The sequence below is a fragment of the Diadema antillarum genome, unplaced genomic scaffold (assembly GCF_040938485.1).
Source record: "Diadema antillarum isolate AM-2024a unplaced genomic scaffold, OU_Dant_1.0 seq00000618_RagTag, whole genome shotgun sequence".
Taxonomy (NCBI): domain Eukaryota; kingdom Metazoa; phylum Echinodermata; class Echinoidea; order Diadematoida; family Diadematidae; genus Diadema; species Diadema antillarum.
The window spans coordinates 430,290-447,811 of record NW_027271541.1 but is presented as its reverse complement, the minus strand read 5'-3'; the positions used below and the strand labels follow the sequence as shown (position 1 = coordinate 447,811).

General features: G+C 40.5%; 1 protein-coding gene across 1 annotated transcript; it reads left to right on the top strand.

Annotated features, from left to right (window-relative positions):
* Nucleotides 1-1,167: 1,167 nt before the first annotated feature.
* Nucleotides 1,168-16,482, top strand: LOC139736010 (MPN domain-containing protein-like). The gene is made up of 12 exons (XM_071646757.1): nt 1,168-1,340; nt 2,528-2,674; nt 3,059-3,130; nt 3,814-4,000; nt 6,802-6,886; nt 8,655-8,751; nt 9,670-9,742; nt 11,350-11,595; nt 12,229-12,299; nt 13,730-13,819; nt 15,871-15,963; nt 16,389-16,482. The coding sequence occupies exons 1-12, from the start codon at nt 1,173-1,175 to the stop codon at nt 16,464-16,466; spliced, it is 1,407 nt and encodes a 468-aa protein (XP_071502858.1). The 5' UTR covers nt 1,168-1,172; the 3' UTR covers nt 16,467-16,482.
* Nucleotides 16,483-17,522: the final 1,040 nt, after the last annotated feature.

Sequence of the window (17,522 nt, the reverse complement as noted above, 5' to 3'; positions counted from 1 at the left end):
GCCGGTACGAACTCCTCAGACAGTTTTTTAATGATGTTCATAAAAGCCAAATACTTCTCCTCTACATGGTTAAGATGATAAATCACATCGAATAATCTATTGTCTTCCGTGAACTTCCTCATCTGATCATATTTTCCCTTGTAGTAGGCGTATCGGGGAGATCTCCTCCTGTCTTCTTTTACAGTTATCAATTCAAAATAACTCTTTCTTCAGTTTCAAGCTGTGGCCTCTGGTGTTGCTGCATTCAACCATGTCAAAGAATTGAGTACTGTCAAGATGATCTATTCCCTTTATGATCTGGAAAATCTGAATGAGCTCGGCTCGTTGCCTTCTGTATGCAAGGGTGGGTAGCTTGAGGATTTTCAGACGTTCTGCATATATTCCGAATAAATGACGATGGTGGGGTAGCAATCTTGTTGCCCTCTGTTGTACTTTCTCAATTAGGTCTTCATCCTTTTTGAAAGTAGGAGACCACACCATATTGTAATACTGAGTGTCGGTCTTATTAGTGCTTTGTACAACTTGAGCCATCCCTTCTCATTCAGCACCGAGAAAGATCTCTTGATGATTCCAAGTTTGACATTAGCTCTTTTGGCAAGCTCAGCTGTTTGTGCACTGAATGTGCAACATGTCCAATGTTGTAAATTGTATTGCTGAATAAGGTAGGGACAGTAGTAGAGTTTACTCTAGTCTAACTGTTAGAGATCTAACTAGCTGGATGTCTATACACACAGCCCTGTCACTGTCACTGTACACAACACTTCACACGCCGTCTCACTGGGTTGGGCTAAAATAAAGGACTGCCCTCACTCAACATGCCCAGTATCGTTTTTGTGGGTAAACTCGACTCTGCCTAATGGGTAAAGTAAACTCCTTGTAGAAGGAATTGAGTCAACTAGATTCTATCGTAAGTAACTATATGTACACAGCCTCAGATTATAGGGTAACTTAGCTATACAGAGCCCTGTCACTGTACACAACGCAGCGTCTTCTTGGTATAGGGGCCAAGTTTACCCACAAATACGGTACCCTGTTAAAGACATCAAGTGATAGGAAGGTTACAGGATATTTCTCTAGATAGTCTAGATTGTTCCATTAAATTCAGATGAAACCAGCAAGTGTTAATTTCAGTACCGTACTTAATCTTTCCACTCCATGCAGATCGCAAGTCAATGCTGAAGGACGATGACACGGTGTCTGAGGCGGACAGCACAGATTCGTTCTCCACCAGTCCCCCGAAGAAGGAGAAGGCCGTGACGGGGCGGGGCGTCACCCTCGGCATGCTGATGGCCGACGGAGTGATGGAGGCGGGAGAGGGGTGCTTGACCATTGAGTACCTGGTAAGTATGATAATTCACATCAAGAGAATTATCCCATTAAGCCTGCCTCATTCCCACTGCAATTTCTTGTGATACAATGTTGCATTACAGAAGATTGCCAGATGACACACAGTGCAACTGGTAGTCTGGAGATACAACAGCCGGCAATTTTTAAACATCCTGCAATGGAGAGCAATGCAGCAGTGCATGAAATTGAGCTCAAGTTTTGTGTTGAGACGCATCACAAGCTGTCGCCAGTCAAACTCGCACAGTATGAGACAGGCTGTAGGGAAGCTATTTCAAAGGCGGTTTGTCAGCGAAGCAGAGATACAGGTTATAGTAAAATTGACAGGTACACCTTCTTGTAGGTAACCCTGGAAGGACATGTATTTCATACACGTGTATGTTTGTTTAGCATTGGGTTTTATTTGTAGCTGTTCACTGTTACCCCTATGTGCTTACTTAATTGATTTCATGTGAGCTAACAAGAATACAATTGATGTTTATTACAAACATGAGGATAAACAAAAGCAGAATGGTTGATCCATTTAGCATTCTAAGCAGGATTGCTTATCTTATGTGGAGTCTTAGCAGCATATCAAAGGAGATGACATTTATATAATTCTTTATCCCGGTAGGATGAGAAAGCTTTTGTTGGTTGATCAGCATGTGCGCACCTGTAAAATAGCTGCGACTGGCTGGAATGCTCCCCAGGGAGTGGAGAGTGAGCACTGTCAGTGCTGGTTGGAAATAATGTATCCAGTGACCAGGGTAATAATAGTCTGGAAAGCGCATTGAGATACTTAACAAGTGTGAAATGTGCCATATAAAAACCAGTTATTATTATGATATCAATATTTATAAACCTTGCTGAAAATGTCATTGAGCTGTTGCTCTCAATGCTGTTACTATAATTTTTCATCAAAAAAATACTGTATGTATTTTTAAAACAATTTTCCTCAAATTGCGGTTGTGCTATTTTGAAAAATGTTGCAGAATGAAGACATATCATGCAGTATTTACTTGTTTTACAGCAGTTTTGGACCATGTTGATTTGGGACCTGCACTGTGGTACCAAGATGCTGCAAAGAAACCTAAAGCAATGAAATGCCAGCACAATGAAGAGGAGATTTGTGCAATTTATGTCAAGACTTAGCTCGTCTCGTGTAACATTTTGTTTGTATCATCTTGCCGCTGTCTCTATGTAGGGACGGAAATTCACAGCAGACCTGATGGAGAATGGCAAAATCTTCTGGCCCCAGGAGAATCAGGTTTTCAACTCGCCCAGCGCGTGGGCCATCCACATCAAGTCCATTCTGAACCCTGGAAAGCGATCTGGGTGCGGCTGGTCTTCGGTAAGATCGATGGAACATCCCACCGCATTATCTATTTGTTTTTAAATCACTGCTCCCAGTGTTAAAAAGTACCTTTAAATTTAGGAATGAGAACTGCAGTGACAGAATGAAAATGAAGTGCTATCCCTCAGCAAGAAGCAAAGGCATTAGTTACCCCGCAAAGAAGACGATGCACATGGAATAAGTGTAGCGCAGGGTACAAGTTTGGCTTATCGTCCATTTTATGAACTTCAGTTGATGTGCAAAATCTAACTAACAGTATCTCCTCTTGTCTGATTAATTTTGCCATGCATACCCTTGGATATAAAATTGTACAAGAGCTTGACAGTAATGTGATGGAAATGACATTTGAATGCTCACTTAAATTCTTTTTTTTTTTTTCAGGTGAAGTACAAAGGGATGAAACTGGACATGGTCAAATCTCAGTGGTTCAGGAATATGAAGATTCCCTACTTGGTGAGTTTAATCTTCAATTCAAGTTGAATAGAAAATACCAAAAGTAAAACAATATGCAAAAGCAAAACAATAAAATGAAAGTGCAAATTCTTTTGTGTGTAAAAGCCCTGCAGAAATTGATATGACCATCAGTTGTTGGTACCAATATACATGACTTGTGTAGTGGGATAAGGTTGACAGGTTGACAGGTTTTCAACAAAATTATTGTGAAAGACCAGTACAAGGTTTTGATTGTGAAGAGTTCAAAGCAAATATTGAGTTGTTGACAGTAATTGTATAAGTCACAATGTATTTTGTTATTCAAACTTTGTTATTCAAACTATTTATAGTTTGTTATTCAAACTATTCAAGTTCTGTTAAAAAAAGATTACTGACACCCTTCTTAGCTAACCTCAGCCACACTCAAGTTAGCTATCATGAACGTTTATCGTCCAACGTCCAAAATGTGTCATCTGTTGTCAGTTGTGTATTTTGCGTAAGCTCGTTTTATAAATGTTTTCAGCATTTTCTCAAAAAACCCATGGTGGACCCCAGGGGGACCAAAGCACCAAAATCAAGAAATGTTTAAAATAAATCTTCCTCTGGTTCAGGGCTGTAATGGTATGCTAAAAGCATTCGCAATATACCCCATCATTATGCAAGAAGCAATTTGTAAACAACAGGAATCTCCTTTAATTATCCAGGATGATGAGAATTCCCATGACAACTCGAGCCTGCTTGAAAATGGCAGCGACTCCCCAAGCAGATTAGCAGGTAGTGAGGCTGACGAGGAGGCGCTGGGCAACGACGAGAAGAGACCACACCCACCTGTGTCAGAGGTCGTTCGCCGTCTCAAGCGAAAGATTCCAGATGAAAATGACAATGATACAGGTGAACATTCTGAAATAACCATTTTTTTTTTGGTCTCTATGTGATGCTGAAGTGGATATTTTCGCACTACTAATTTTTTGTGCTCGACCGGGTAAGATGAGTTTTGCGTGTTTTTAATTTTACGGAATCAAGACAGCAACTACTGGAACATATGGCATGCAAAAATATTTGCGTGCTTTTATTTTTGCGCTGTTTCTGGTTTGCGCAAAATGTGCAAAAATTTCAACACTACAAAAATGTCCACTTTTACAGTAGGGGGTAGTGGTGTGTGCTTTAGCTGTACCACTTCACCAAAACTGAACCAGAGAAGACTTGTGTCTGTGAATGTGTGATGTGAATGATGTTAATGTATTTGAGGTTTCTGCAAACACACTTGAACCATGTTTGTGTGTGTTTTACAGCCATCATCACCCCTGTCACTAGCTACAGTCTCACAGTCTCTCAAGTGTCAGCTCCTGGAAGTGAATTCATCATTCATCATTCTCAAATGATAGCATGCCATGGGATGGGGATGAGACTAAGGGGATGCATGGGTACATTCCCCCCCCCCCCCCCCATGGGCCTTATATCTAGCCGAATAATTTCCCTGTTTCTTGTGAATATGTTTGAACTTTGGACTTTAAATGACTCCATTGGTTATTGCCTCTGTTGGGCAGATCACAAGCAAACTTGGATTTCAGGAATAAACTGTGTGATAGAGGTACCAGTTAGAGATGCAAAAATGTGAACATTTTTGGTGAATCTTTCTGTTTGCCACATTTGATCAGGTGCATGTCCAGAGACCAAGGTACAACGAATTGAGAATTGTGAATGATGGTCTTCTTGAAAGGCATCTCCCCCACCTCTCTCTTACACGCGTAGCTGATCCCTCCACTATTTTGGAGATTCCTGGAATCCAAATATGCAAATCCAGCAAGATAAGATAATGGTATTAAACATAAGTAGAACGGCAAGTATGGATTTTATGAAGAAAGAAGAGGGATAGAAGAAGCAGGCTATTTTGGATTACAGATTGCAGGCAAGGTTGAAAGGTTAATAAGGTAGCACGAGAAAATTGCAGTGGGTAATCAGTGTCATACAAGTCCAGACAGTTCGGGTTATCAACAAGACATTCCTTGACTCTGCATATGAACTCTTGACGGAGATGAACAAGACTGGGACAAGATCTAACAAAGTGTTCCACTGTCTCATCCTCAGATTCACATAGGGGGCAAGTACATTTGGAAGACTTTCTAAGTATGTAGAGACGATGTTGTGTCAAGTATGTGGATGACAGAAGTTGGGCTCTAATTATTAAAGCATGACGGATGGTAGGAGACGGGGGGTTCTTCGGATATAGGAGATTAGCAGAGGGGGGAACGTCATCTATCCAGAACTTGAGAGACGACTTGGAGCGGATTCCTTGTATGGTAAGATGTCTTACAGCCTGATAGACTCTGTATTTAGTCAACCTCTTCCAAGTTGAGTACGGCAGTTGCTGGAAGAGATGGGACTGTGCCCCATCCAACTTCTGCAGCATCAATTTTGTGAATTTAGTGGTCGATGAGCCATGCAACATTCTCGAGATACAAAAAATCCTCCATAACTGGGATACAAGTGTAGGAATAAGCCCTCCCGTATAAGCTCCAGAGCCAGTCCAGGCATAAAAAGTACGGAGACCAGTTCCAATGATGTTGTCTGTAGGATCATACCGTGAGCCTGATTTAATGACCCCAAGATGAGGATGACTGGATTTCTCCTCAACAATGAATCCATTGACACACCAAGATGATCTCGTAGGTTGCTTAGCATTGTTGATAGCAATCACTGCACTTTTGGAGGGATTAATTTTGTAATGCCAATACTCTGCGTAGTTGAAGGTGACCTCTAACATCTGTTGCAGCTGATCTGGAGAGTTAGCGATAAGTGCTACATCATCAGCAAGAACTACCACACCCGAGAAACGGCAGTCTATTGAGCATCCAAGATTCTTCTCTCTTAGCTCCTTTATCAAGTCATCAACGAATGTAGTGTAGAGTAATGGAGACAAGACCCCTCTTGTCTTACACCTTGGGTGACAGGGATCGGGTTGCTGACCTTACCCTTCCAGAATACTTTGCTTTCTAAGCCGTTGTACATTGATTGCAACATATCCAGAATACACGGTTCTAGCTTCGAAGACTTCAGCTTACAAAAAAGACCCCTATGCCAGACAGTGTCGAAAGCCTTTTCCGCATCGAGAAGAGCTAAGTATGTTGGTTGTTTACAAATGGTATTCAATTCAATAACAAGCTCAAGTGAAATGGATGTGAGAGAGCAAGAGAATCCTTTCCTAAATCCAAACTGAAGTTCATCTGGGATGTTGCTAATATAGAGCTGACGTTCAATATGAGGCTTAAGAGACAGCTCAAGGAGCTTACATAGGACAGATGTCAAAGTTATGCCTCTATAGTTCCATGGATCGTGTGGGTCTTTCCCTTTCCCTTTATGTAGAGGGAGTATGAGCCCTTCCTTGAATGTTTTGGGGCAGTGTGCATGACACAAGATGGCATTGTACAGGGCAAGAATGAGTCGACGAGAAGTCTCACCCAGATGCTTAAGATGCTCTGCAGAAACATAATCAGCACCAGCCGCCTTACCCATCTTGAGTCGCTTGATAGCTTCATCAATATCTACTGACGTAAGATGGATACTGCTGCAAGATTCCAATCCTAGGGCACTAGAAAGATCTCGAGAAGATTCTTATCGTGATTCTTATTATGTTTATGTCGTGATTCTTATCTCGTGATTCTTATTATGTTTATGTCGTATGTCACATACAGGCCACCACAGGAAGAGGAGCGGTGGCTATCCGATGCATACCAAAGTCGTTCAGTATTCTTCCCTGGGGAAGAAGAGTGAAAACAGGTCAGTGTTTGTGATAAATTAGCCTTCTCTATTCCTCCTACAGTGTATATATAGCTGCACTGACAGTCAGAATAAAGAATGAATACTGGAAATGCAGAAATATTCATGGTGCATATTTGGCAGTATTTTTGGCTCGCTCAAATTCTTTGACCAGCAGAAATGTATTCACAATTTTCTGTGTACATTTTGAATGGGTGGAATTGTGCACTTCATTAGTAATGCCTCCGTGGTATGCGTGTGTGCATGTGCCCTATGAGGTGGTACGATTAGCAGGATTCATTTGAGTGCATGTGCATATGCTAGTAGTTTCTGTGTAGGCTGTGCATTCAAAAGGATTGTGCAGCACTTTGGGTTTCATACAGGGAAATGGCAAATCAAATTTTGCCTTTTTTTGTTTGTTAATTTGATAAAAATGTACAAGAAAGCAATTGTGTAACACAAATTCAAAAATCTGCAAACATCTTTTTGAGTCACTCGGTGAGAAAACTTAATGGCGCAAAAACATTTACGTTTAGAGTATAAGTCTGCCTTTGTTACAAAAATGCCTTTTCTGAACTAGAGCTCCTACCATGGTTGGGGGGGGTGGTGGGAGTGAATGTGTATCCTTGTGATGAATTAGCCTTCTTGAAGATGGTGAGTGTGTGTTATGTAAGGAATGGGAATGATGGAAGTTTGTTTCCTTGGTAAATTAGCCCTTTTCAAAGGTAGATACAGTTAGCCTGTTGCAGTTGGAGAATGGGAACAAATACAGGCCAGTGTTTGTGATGAAATCACAGGTAATTGCCCTAACCTTTGCCAGGGAGAGAGAGAGAGTAAACAGTGGGTTGCATTCTGTAATGATTAAGTCCTCGAGGAGATAATGGTCCTTAACACCCTTTCTATGCCAATTAGTCAAATGTGCACAAATTTTACAGACATATCAGTGGACAGGGAATAAACGTTCACAGAGGGTTAAACAAGCCGTCCATTTTAAAATGTTTCATTGAAGTCATCAGGGAATGACAGTCCCACTCTGTCCCCTGAGAAAACAAATTTGAGAGAATACAGTGGTAGCAGCCATTTGCTAATTGCCTACTATTTTCGGCCAATTTGCCAAATCTTCACATGTTATTGTCATGATTTTTAATGGTCCTTTTTGTCTTCCAGAAGGTGTCTTTTGTGCTTTTAATTGCAATGTTTTCCATTACTGTTGACCTTTTAATTTCCCCCCGTATGATTTGATTTTGAAGATTCACATTTTCTCCTACAATGGCATTGTGATTTGTCTCTTTGTCTCTGTGTCCTTCCTTAGAGCTTTCTGCAAATCTGCCAACATAGTCTGTTTTTATCATGTCTTGTTCTTATTACTGAGCCATATTAGCTTTCTTTTTCTCCCTCCAAAATAAGAAAATGTGGCTTCATAACAGCAATGTTTGTTGCAACTGATTTACAAATTGCCCTACATCGACATAAATAATTGTTAATCAGTTGCAATGAAAACATCTCGACGGAAGAATTTTATGAATTTAAACAATGTTTGTTGAGGTTTTTTAAAACTTTGATTTTACATGCTTCATGCATGTTCAGTTTCGTAATTTCATTACTTAAATATGCTTTGTCTTAAGAACATTTTTTTTTTTTTTGTATTTCAGTTGTAATTTTCATTTGAGAACAAGTATGGTTGATGGTCTGTGAAATATGGCAGACCCATTTCCATCATATTTTTGTCTGTTCATGTCAATGTGTCCATTCCTTCTCTCTTTATGTGATTGCCAAACTCTGTGTACAGGGATCCCAGTATTCTCGTCAAATGTCTGTCTTTCAAGGAGCGGGGAAAGATGCAGCCTTTCACCTTCTCCATCACTACCAATTGTCTTCTGATCGTGGTAAGAGATGCAAGATTTCAGTGTAGTACTTTTCTTTTTTTTAATGCCTCAGCCTCATGTCAGAGGCATCATGTTTTCAGATTGTTCATCAGTCTAGCCAACTCACATATCTTGTTAAAGTCGGACGATCGTCACCCCTAATGGTACGTTATTGCGTAACTCCTCCGAACGCACGAAATTTGTGCATGCAATTGCGCAATGCCAGACTGCAGTGCTATCCATAAACATGTGGGACAATGCTGCCACTGAGACATGTGTGTGTGTGTACGCATCATACACAAACATTGTGACCGCGAGCTGCAGTGATTGGAGGAGAGAGGCCAGAAGACGCTTGGCTCTTTTGGCCTCTCTTCATGCGCATGCGCACTGTGAGTGTGCGTCCATATTCGGATCCCTTCAGAAGCTCGCGCTCGGACAGCCATTTTGGGTCAGGTGATTTTTAGACCAGTGTGTGTTCGCTGACCCATTGAGCCAGCGCTGTTCTCATTCGGTGTCACGACATTTGATACAGAGTGGGGGAGGCAGTGTGTTGCGTTCGTTTCCGTGCCGCACAAACCACTCGCCACGATTGTAAGGCTTTAACCTGTAATTTACGAAAAACACTTGTTGAATTTGTTCGTACCTGTGTACTGTATAACAGAAGTATTCTCCACATTTTTTGCTTAGTTTTTACTCTAGTCAGATGGACTACATATGTATATGAAACTAGAGCTTGCACAACTTGCTTGCATGAATCATTGCAGTGCTTAGACAATAAAGTGTTGAAAATATGACCAGATGGGAGCGTGCCATAAAATGTATGATGACATAATTCACTTTTTTTGGGGGGTTAGTTTATAATTTGAATAGTTGTTGATTTTGATTGACTATGATGTTTGTTTGTTTGCTTGTTTGTTTATTTATTGGATTTTACTGTAGGACTTCCACTGCCATCTCACTACGAGTGAAGTTTTGGGCTACCTGGCCGGCAAATGGGATCCAGAGTCACAACGTGAGTACAGCCTTAGAAACAATGCTTATTACTCTGCCACATGGAAAAAGCTTCCAGCAGAGCAAGAAATGTTGATCAGATTTTGCTTTAAGAGAAAGTTAGATGCAGTAAGTCATGTCATATTTTTTTTCGTATAAATTTCACCGTGGGGTATACTTGAAAGAGGTATGTTCTCAGCTTTGTAGTGACTTGTTAATGTCGCTAATGTTCATAGAGGTGTGCGCAATGGAATTTGATGTGGAGAAAAACGAGTGGAAGGTTTAAACGGCAATGCTTCAGCCCGGATAAATATATATCAAACTTTCTCTTCAAAAGCATCTACCCTTGATTGCAAGGCTTTCTCTGTTAATGTGTAATTTTGTCTGTGTATGCCAAGTGTAACCGGGAGAGTGTGTTTCAAGGGGTGGTTTAATGCTGCTGTACCGTGCTTCAATCAGGGAGGTGTTAGAAAAGGAGAGACAACTCTTCGTAATTCATGCAAACACATGTTTTGGTTCAAAGCGTTGCAATGGGATGTCTAGCATTCCACTATACGCTTTGAAGTCATGCTCTGCACCGCTCTAGTTGCAAGGCGAAGTTCGGAGACGAAGAACGCATTTCACCTTTCGTTGAATTACAAGCTGTATTTTCCCGTAAAATTTTAAATGAAATACTCGAATTGATTAAGCGTAGTTTAGGAAAGAATTCAATATTATAAACATGTATTTCTAGTTTCTTCGTAATGCGCAAATTGAAATGAAATGAAAATTAGGCCATCTTAAAAACCTAATATTTTTCTATAATGCGCACATTTCCGCGTGTTAGTTTTCTATCCTTTAATCTGGGATATTTTGATCTTTCAAATAAAGTACTCCGCAAAAGCGTGCACCAGCGTGCTTTTAAACTATTTGCTGTTAAAATTGTCAGTTTTACACTGCATTTTGATTCGCTGCTCCAATTCAAGGTACACAAATTCATTGTTGCCATCACATTGAAAGAGAGAGAGCGAAATACAGTAGGGGCAAATATTTCTAGATGTGAAAGCGCTAGTCCCGATTATTGATGCTCTCTTTTGTCAAAGCACCTGATTTCCACCTGTAGTTAAGCGCATAACTTCTCGGCGGTGCCGCGCATGACATCAAAGGAGAGCAGGAGTTGTCTCTCCTTTTCTAACACCTCCCTGCTTCAATCAGTGCAAAGAGATTGGACGTGCAACATCATATGAATAGCGCACTAGATCGAATGCACTATGCTAGATTGGGTGCAAATGCATGATTAGCTGAAGTGGATTTTCCTTTACAGGGGCAGAAAAATCAGAGATGAATTGCACGGGAGCTGATTACATTATGGTGTGCATGTAGTGTAAACTAGCGATAACAAAAGACTGTATGTGCCTTATATTCTGTGGGATTTTTATTTTCACGAAATAGTGCGAGTCGGGTGCTATTCATGAATTACAACATGCAATATTTTTATACTGTAGTGTTTTAACTTTGATCCTAACACGAGTATGATGTGCACATATATATGTGCTGTATGCAGTACATTGTCTTGTGTTGTCATTCAGGCGAGCCCAAAATTGCCTCAGGAATATGCTGTTTACGACTTGAATATGCTTGCATTCCCAGACATGAGCATTCTCCAGGCCTTCCCCTGCCGCTGCCGCCTGGGGGACCAGAGCGGCGGGGCGTCGGTGGAGGCGGACATCCAGCGCTCCATGCGCTCCCGCGGCCTGCAGCTGGTGGGCTGGTACCACAGCCACCCGTGCAGCCCCGCCCAGCCCTCACTGCGGGACATCGCCAGCCAGATGGACCACCAGCTGAAGCTCAAGGGGGACGGGATGTCCTACCAGCCCTGCGTGGCCCTGATCTGCGGTGAGAAATTCTGAGCGGAGATGTATTTTGATATGATTATATGATGTATATGTATATTCATAAATTGTGTGTGTGTATGTACAATGGGATATCTTATACGATTGCATATTTGTGCATTGTATGTGTACTCATGTATATTATGTGTGTATGTATTTCTTTCTGCTTTAATACATAAATACATACCAGTATCGCATTCAAGGTTGGTAGATGATGAAATGTGATATGTTTATGTGGAGAGATATGTTAGATTTATACTTTGTTATGTACATACACGTAAATAGTGAGGCATGCATACCACATGCACACGACAAATATAATTATATGTGTAGATAGATAGATATTCAGATTGATAGATAGATGGAGAGAGAGAGAGAAAAAAAAGGAAATATAAACTAAACACCTAACTTGATTATGATTTCACTTACATCAAATATTGTATGAGACATCATCCTGGTGTGATAATCAGCCATGACTCTTGGATTTATTAATAATAACATCTATGTATATTGGGCAGTACCTTTATCCATGCTTAAGTATGGCAGTCAGTATTGAAGAGAAAATATGGCTAAGAGTATTCATGCCTATTGTAATATCTGTTTTAATGTCCTCTTTTCCCCTTTCTTCTTCCTGTAGCGCCATACAACTTGCACAAAGCTACCAAAGATTCTCAGATGAAGGCTTTCTGGGTCATGCCACCTGCTGAGGTAAGATACAAAGCCTCATCATTTCTCTCTCACAAGAACCCTGGGGGGTATTCAATATAAATTGCTCGTCTATCTTGATGCCCAGCAAGTAGTGTAGGATTTGTCGTTACAGTTTAGTTTAGATAGTGCCTGTGGTGGTATGATCGTGGCTGCATCTCTGTCTGCTCTGCCATGGACGTCACTGCATGTTGGCGATTGCTGATGCAGTAAGCCTCCTCCAGCTCCCTCTGTGGTTGCATGAGTGCAGCAAGGTGGATGCTGTCTTACCAGCTATCCCAGCCATTGTGGAAAGGAAAGTGAGCCATTGTCGTCCGCGTGATCTCTTGCCATTTACAAATCCAGTCAGGACGAGATGTTCCGTTTGCCTTTTCAGCACGACGTGCCGAATAGAACTGCATCTGGTGTTTTCCGATGGTTAGAGAGCAGCTCATGTTCAGCCAATACCATGTCTAGCACTTACGGATATATGCTGAGTGATAAAAAAATCTCGAGGCAACAGCCCATCACAGCTGCAGTGACTGTTTGCGTAGCAACAGGTTAATCTTGTAGGCCTTGGTTCATAATGTGCTCATGCAGTAACCAAAACTGCCACAAGGTAGAAATCATATGAAGCTGTAGGCACTCCAAAGTTGTAGGCACTCCAAAGTTATTAGCTTCAATCCTTGATCCACATAGAAGTGGCCAGCAGAACATTTTGCACAAAATTAATTGACCTGCATATCTGTCAGAGGGTACCACAGATGAATAGGAGCAGGATGCCTTTCCAGAGGAAAGCAATTAGATGAAACAAGGCAACTGTTAGTGTTTGTTTCATCAAGATCCAAGTTATTGTCACTTTAAAAAATAAAAAAAAAGGAAAGAAAAGAGGGAGATTATCCTGTGTTTCATTCAGAATTCTGGGAGCAAATGTAGATTCATCAAGATCTGAGCTATTGTCACTTTAAAAAATAAAAAAAGAAAAGAAAAGAGGAAGATTATCCTGTGTTTCACCCAGAATTCTGGGAGCAAATGTAGATACTGAAGATTTGGTATTCATCAAGGGCTGACCCAATACAGTTATAATGAAATTTTATAAGTGAAAAATTGAGCAAATAAAATGGGATTCCTTTGGGATGATGGAATCCCATTTTCTTTGCTCATTTTTTCACTTACAAATTCTATACATTTATGGTCAGTTTTCCTTTGTTTGCATTTATTGTAATGAAATTTTGTTACAATGAAATAAAGATTCAGGGCCAAAAATTATTATCTGTGTGTATTTTTATACTTTATTTGTTTGGCTATAACAAAATTTCAGTGTAATGAAAGAAAACTTCTGGCCCCCGAGGGCTTCAGTATACAACGGGGGTCATCCAAATGTTCTCTTTTATCACCTTCAAACATTGACTGAGAGTTCTCCCCCTTTTCTCCTCGTCCTTCCCAAAAAACAGGACAAAGCCAGTCTGTACGGCATGCCAATGGATATGACTTTCTCCTGCCAGCAAGATATCTTCCTCACACAGGAAGTTCTTGCTGAGATGGTGAGTGTCGGTTAGACCCCATTTGCTGTAGGTTCTCATTGTAATAGATGAGCTTATTGCCATACCTGTTTTTAGCCGTCCTCAGGCGCCGGTGTCTGTTTGCGATTCATTTTCCTCCAAATTTGTTGGGTGTCATTGATAATTTCCAAGTTAGACTTGTTGCTTTGATTGTGTTATGAATTGATGAATGGGCAAACGTGAGTAAAGAACCTTATTCAATCAACTACGTATTATGTGTCAGGTCATTGATAGAAGATCCTGGTTGGTCTATCAAGTTCAAAATCCTACAATTTTTATTAGTTTGGATGTAAAAGTCTTGCAAGCATTTAAATTTGCATTGTGATTCAGATCCCATAATTTTTTTTTATTACTATTTTTTTTTGTGTGTGGGGACTAGCATAAATGTTTGCAATATGGTTACTCGAGTGAAAAGGGTGTTTTTTGTCCCCGCCGAACGAGTTCGAGCAGGGGACTATGAAACGGGCTCCGTACGTGTGTGTGTCCGTGTGTCTGTCCGTCCGTCTGTCTGTGCGTCCGTGTGTGATCAAAATGTTCAATTTGCTACTTCTGTGTCATTTATGAGCCAATTTTGATTCTGTTTGCTTTATATGATAGCACTACATGGGAGCTTTGAAACTTCTACACAGAATTTCAGTTGTGACCTTTGACCTTGACCTTTGACCTATATTGTACATTTTGCTTCAAAATGCTACTCCTTCGCCATTTCTAACCCGATTTCGATTCCGTTTGCTTTATGTGATGGCACTAGGTGAGGGCTTCAAAACTTCTACACAGAATTTTGACCTTTGACTTCTTTGACCTTTGACCTTGATTTTTTACCTATATTGTACATTGGCTACAAAATGCTACTCCTTCGCCATTTCTAACCCGATTTCGATTCCGTTTGCTTTATGTGATGGCACTAGGTGAGGGCTTCAAAACTTCTACAAAGAATTTTGACCTTTGACGTCTTTGACCTTTGACCTTGATTTTTTACCTATATTGTACATTGGCTACAAAATGCTACTCCTTCGCCATTTCTAACCCGATTTCGATTCCGTTTGCTTTATGTGATGGCACTAGGTGAGGGCTTCAAAACTTCTACACAGAATTTTGACCTTTGACTTCTTTGACCTTTGACCTTGATTTTTGACCTATATTGTACATTTTGCTACTAAATGCTACTCCTTCGCCATTTCTAACCCGATTTCGATTCCGTTTGCTTTATGTGATGGCACTAGGTGAGGGCTTCAAAACTTCTACACAGAATTTTGACCTTTGACTTCTTTGACCTTTGACCTTGATTTTTGACCTGCATTGTACATTTTGCTACAAAATGCTACTCCTTTGCCATTTCTAACCCAATTTCATTTCCGTTTTCTTTATGTGATGGCACTAGGTGAGGGCTAACACTTCTACACAGAATTTTGACCTTTGACCTTGATTTTTGACCTATATTGTACATTGGCTACAAAATGCTACTCCTTCGCCATTTCTAACCCGATTTCGATTCCGTTTGCTTTTTGTGATGGCACTAGGTGAGGGCTTCAAAACTTCTACACAGAATTTTGACCTTTGACTTCTTTGACCTTTGACCTTGATTTTTTACCGATATTGTACATTTTGCTACTAAATGCTACTTCCGGCGGGGACATATTTTACGCACCGCGTAATTTCTACTTTTCCTTGTGTTTTTATTCCATGATGCAAAGTGCAGATCAGCTGCAAAGTCTCTGTCACTCTTTAAGGGCATTAAAATCTAGAGATTGGGTTCAAACTGTACTTACATTTTAAGATGTTGCAGTTTGGTATCCACTAGAGCCTTGCCAGCCATAAAGTCAGATATTTGTTTTTTCTCTGTGAAAAAACAAAGCAAATAAGAAAAGAAAAAAGAAAAAAGTATATATTTGAACATGTTGTTCTTGAGTGAAGGACTCTAGAAAGGAGCCCCCCCCCCTTATTCTCTCTCTGTTTTGTTTGCCCATGATATTTGCTTATCATGCCCTTCCTACATATTCTAATTAGTATGTTTGTGTCTGTTGGTGTGATAGAAACATCTCGTAGAGTACTACAAGGATTGCTCGGACATGGTACAGCTCAAGGAAAAGTGGTTCGAAGGAGACACGTTCCTGGACAAACTGAAGGTGAGGCATCTGGACTGTCGATTTCACCTCGTTATAACTGGTATCTTGTAAGCATAGTAAAAACAGACGTCATCTAGATACAGTAATAGAAAATCAGTTTACCTCGTGAAAAGAGGAACCTCATGGAAAGCAGAATATCATTGTAAGCTAGCTCGTTAAAACAGGGTTTTCCTCTACAGACCCTTTTTTTCTCAGGGTTTTCCTGTACAAACCCTTTTTTTTTTCAGGGCACAGTTTGCTGTCAGAAAAGAAATACTACAAGGTTGTTTAGTAGAAGGTAATATCCAAATAGCATTGTCGTCCTTATCTTGCTTAATAATGACTGTAAATGCGGGAATGGAGTTCCTTGTTGACTCCCCGTCTGCTAACCACATGACCCAAAATTAAATGACGATCCCTTCCCACGTCTTCATATCTGTCCCCAGGGCTCCCTCTCCAAGAAGTTTCCCAAAGATCGGTCGGACAAGAGATTGCTGGACTTCATCGACAGCATTCTTTCATAGCAGAGGGTTCAGGGTATGTTGTGAGGGCGCGATGTGATGTACCCCTTTAAGAAGTTGACAAAGAAGTCATTGAGGATGACAACAACATGGAAAGGCACCTGCTTGCCAGTGTAGAAATGCACCTGAGGCCAGAACTGTTAGTCTCCAGTCAAGCCCAGTTGGAGTTTCCTCAATTTGAGAGCCAGAATGTTTTGCATAAATGCCATGCTCCTTTTCTAGGCAAGTTTTTTTACATGTGATGTGAGCAATTTTGGAAGACCTGAGATGAGTTTCAATCTGCTTATACCTCACGTTTATCATATAATTGAGCTCCAAAATAATATTTGCTACCCTACTGCCTTTATTTGTTTATTCCTTTGGGTAGTGGTTGAAAAGAGAGGATGTCTTCTGTCAATTATGCAAGTAGCAATTTTCCTTACTGTGAGGCTAAGCATTATGAGTTCTCCCGTGCCAGATTTGTGATTGCGTCAGTAGACTTATTTTGGGGGGAATGGCGATATGAGATATGAACCAAATAAACTGTAGACTTTGTGCATTTGTCTTTTATTACCCTTTTTGTTTTGTAACAGCAAATTCTCCTTTTTCTTCTCTCTGTTCAATTGGTTGTGTGAAACCATGACCCGGTATGCTTTTGATTAACTCTGATGCCCAGCATTCTATCTTTGTTGAAAGATGAACTGTTGCTGTGTTCAGACTGCTGCAAAGACAAAAGGGAATTACTGTCATCGTTTTATGATGCCATCATGCTAGTATGTACCTTACTTGAGGAGATGATCAGGGCGAAGAGCTAGACAGAAAAAAAAAAATGTAAAAATTTAAGAGAAAATCAAACACTGCTAAATGTAATCTCGACATGAAGCTGCGGAGCTTCGAGATCACAACAAGAGTATTCATAAATGCCAGAAGTACTAACATTCAAGTAATGCATGTGTGTGTTTTGAATGTCCATCAGATGTACAGGTCTAATCTGTTAAATGGACGTACTGCCTTATTTTAATGCCTGAATGAAGTGATAGTGCCATGGTATGCATCTGTATGTCTCTAATGTTGTTGTGG

Bases quoted from the DNA above. Each gene is read 5' to 3' on its own strand.
- LOC139736010 (XM_071646757.1), top strand. From the start codon at position 1,173: ATGCTGAAGGACGATGACACGGTGTCTGAGGCGGACAGCACAGATTCG. The intron at 3,131-3,813 runs GTGAGTTTAATC...TTAATTATCCAG, and splicing joins ATATGAAGATTCCCTACTTG to GATGATGAGAATTCCCATGA. The intron at 11,596-12,228 runs GTGAGAAATTCT...TTCTTCCTGTAG, and splicing joins CTGCGTGGCCCTGATCTGCG to CGCCATACAACTTGCACAAA.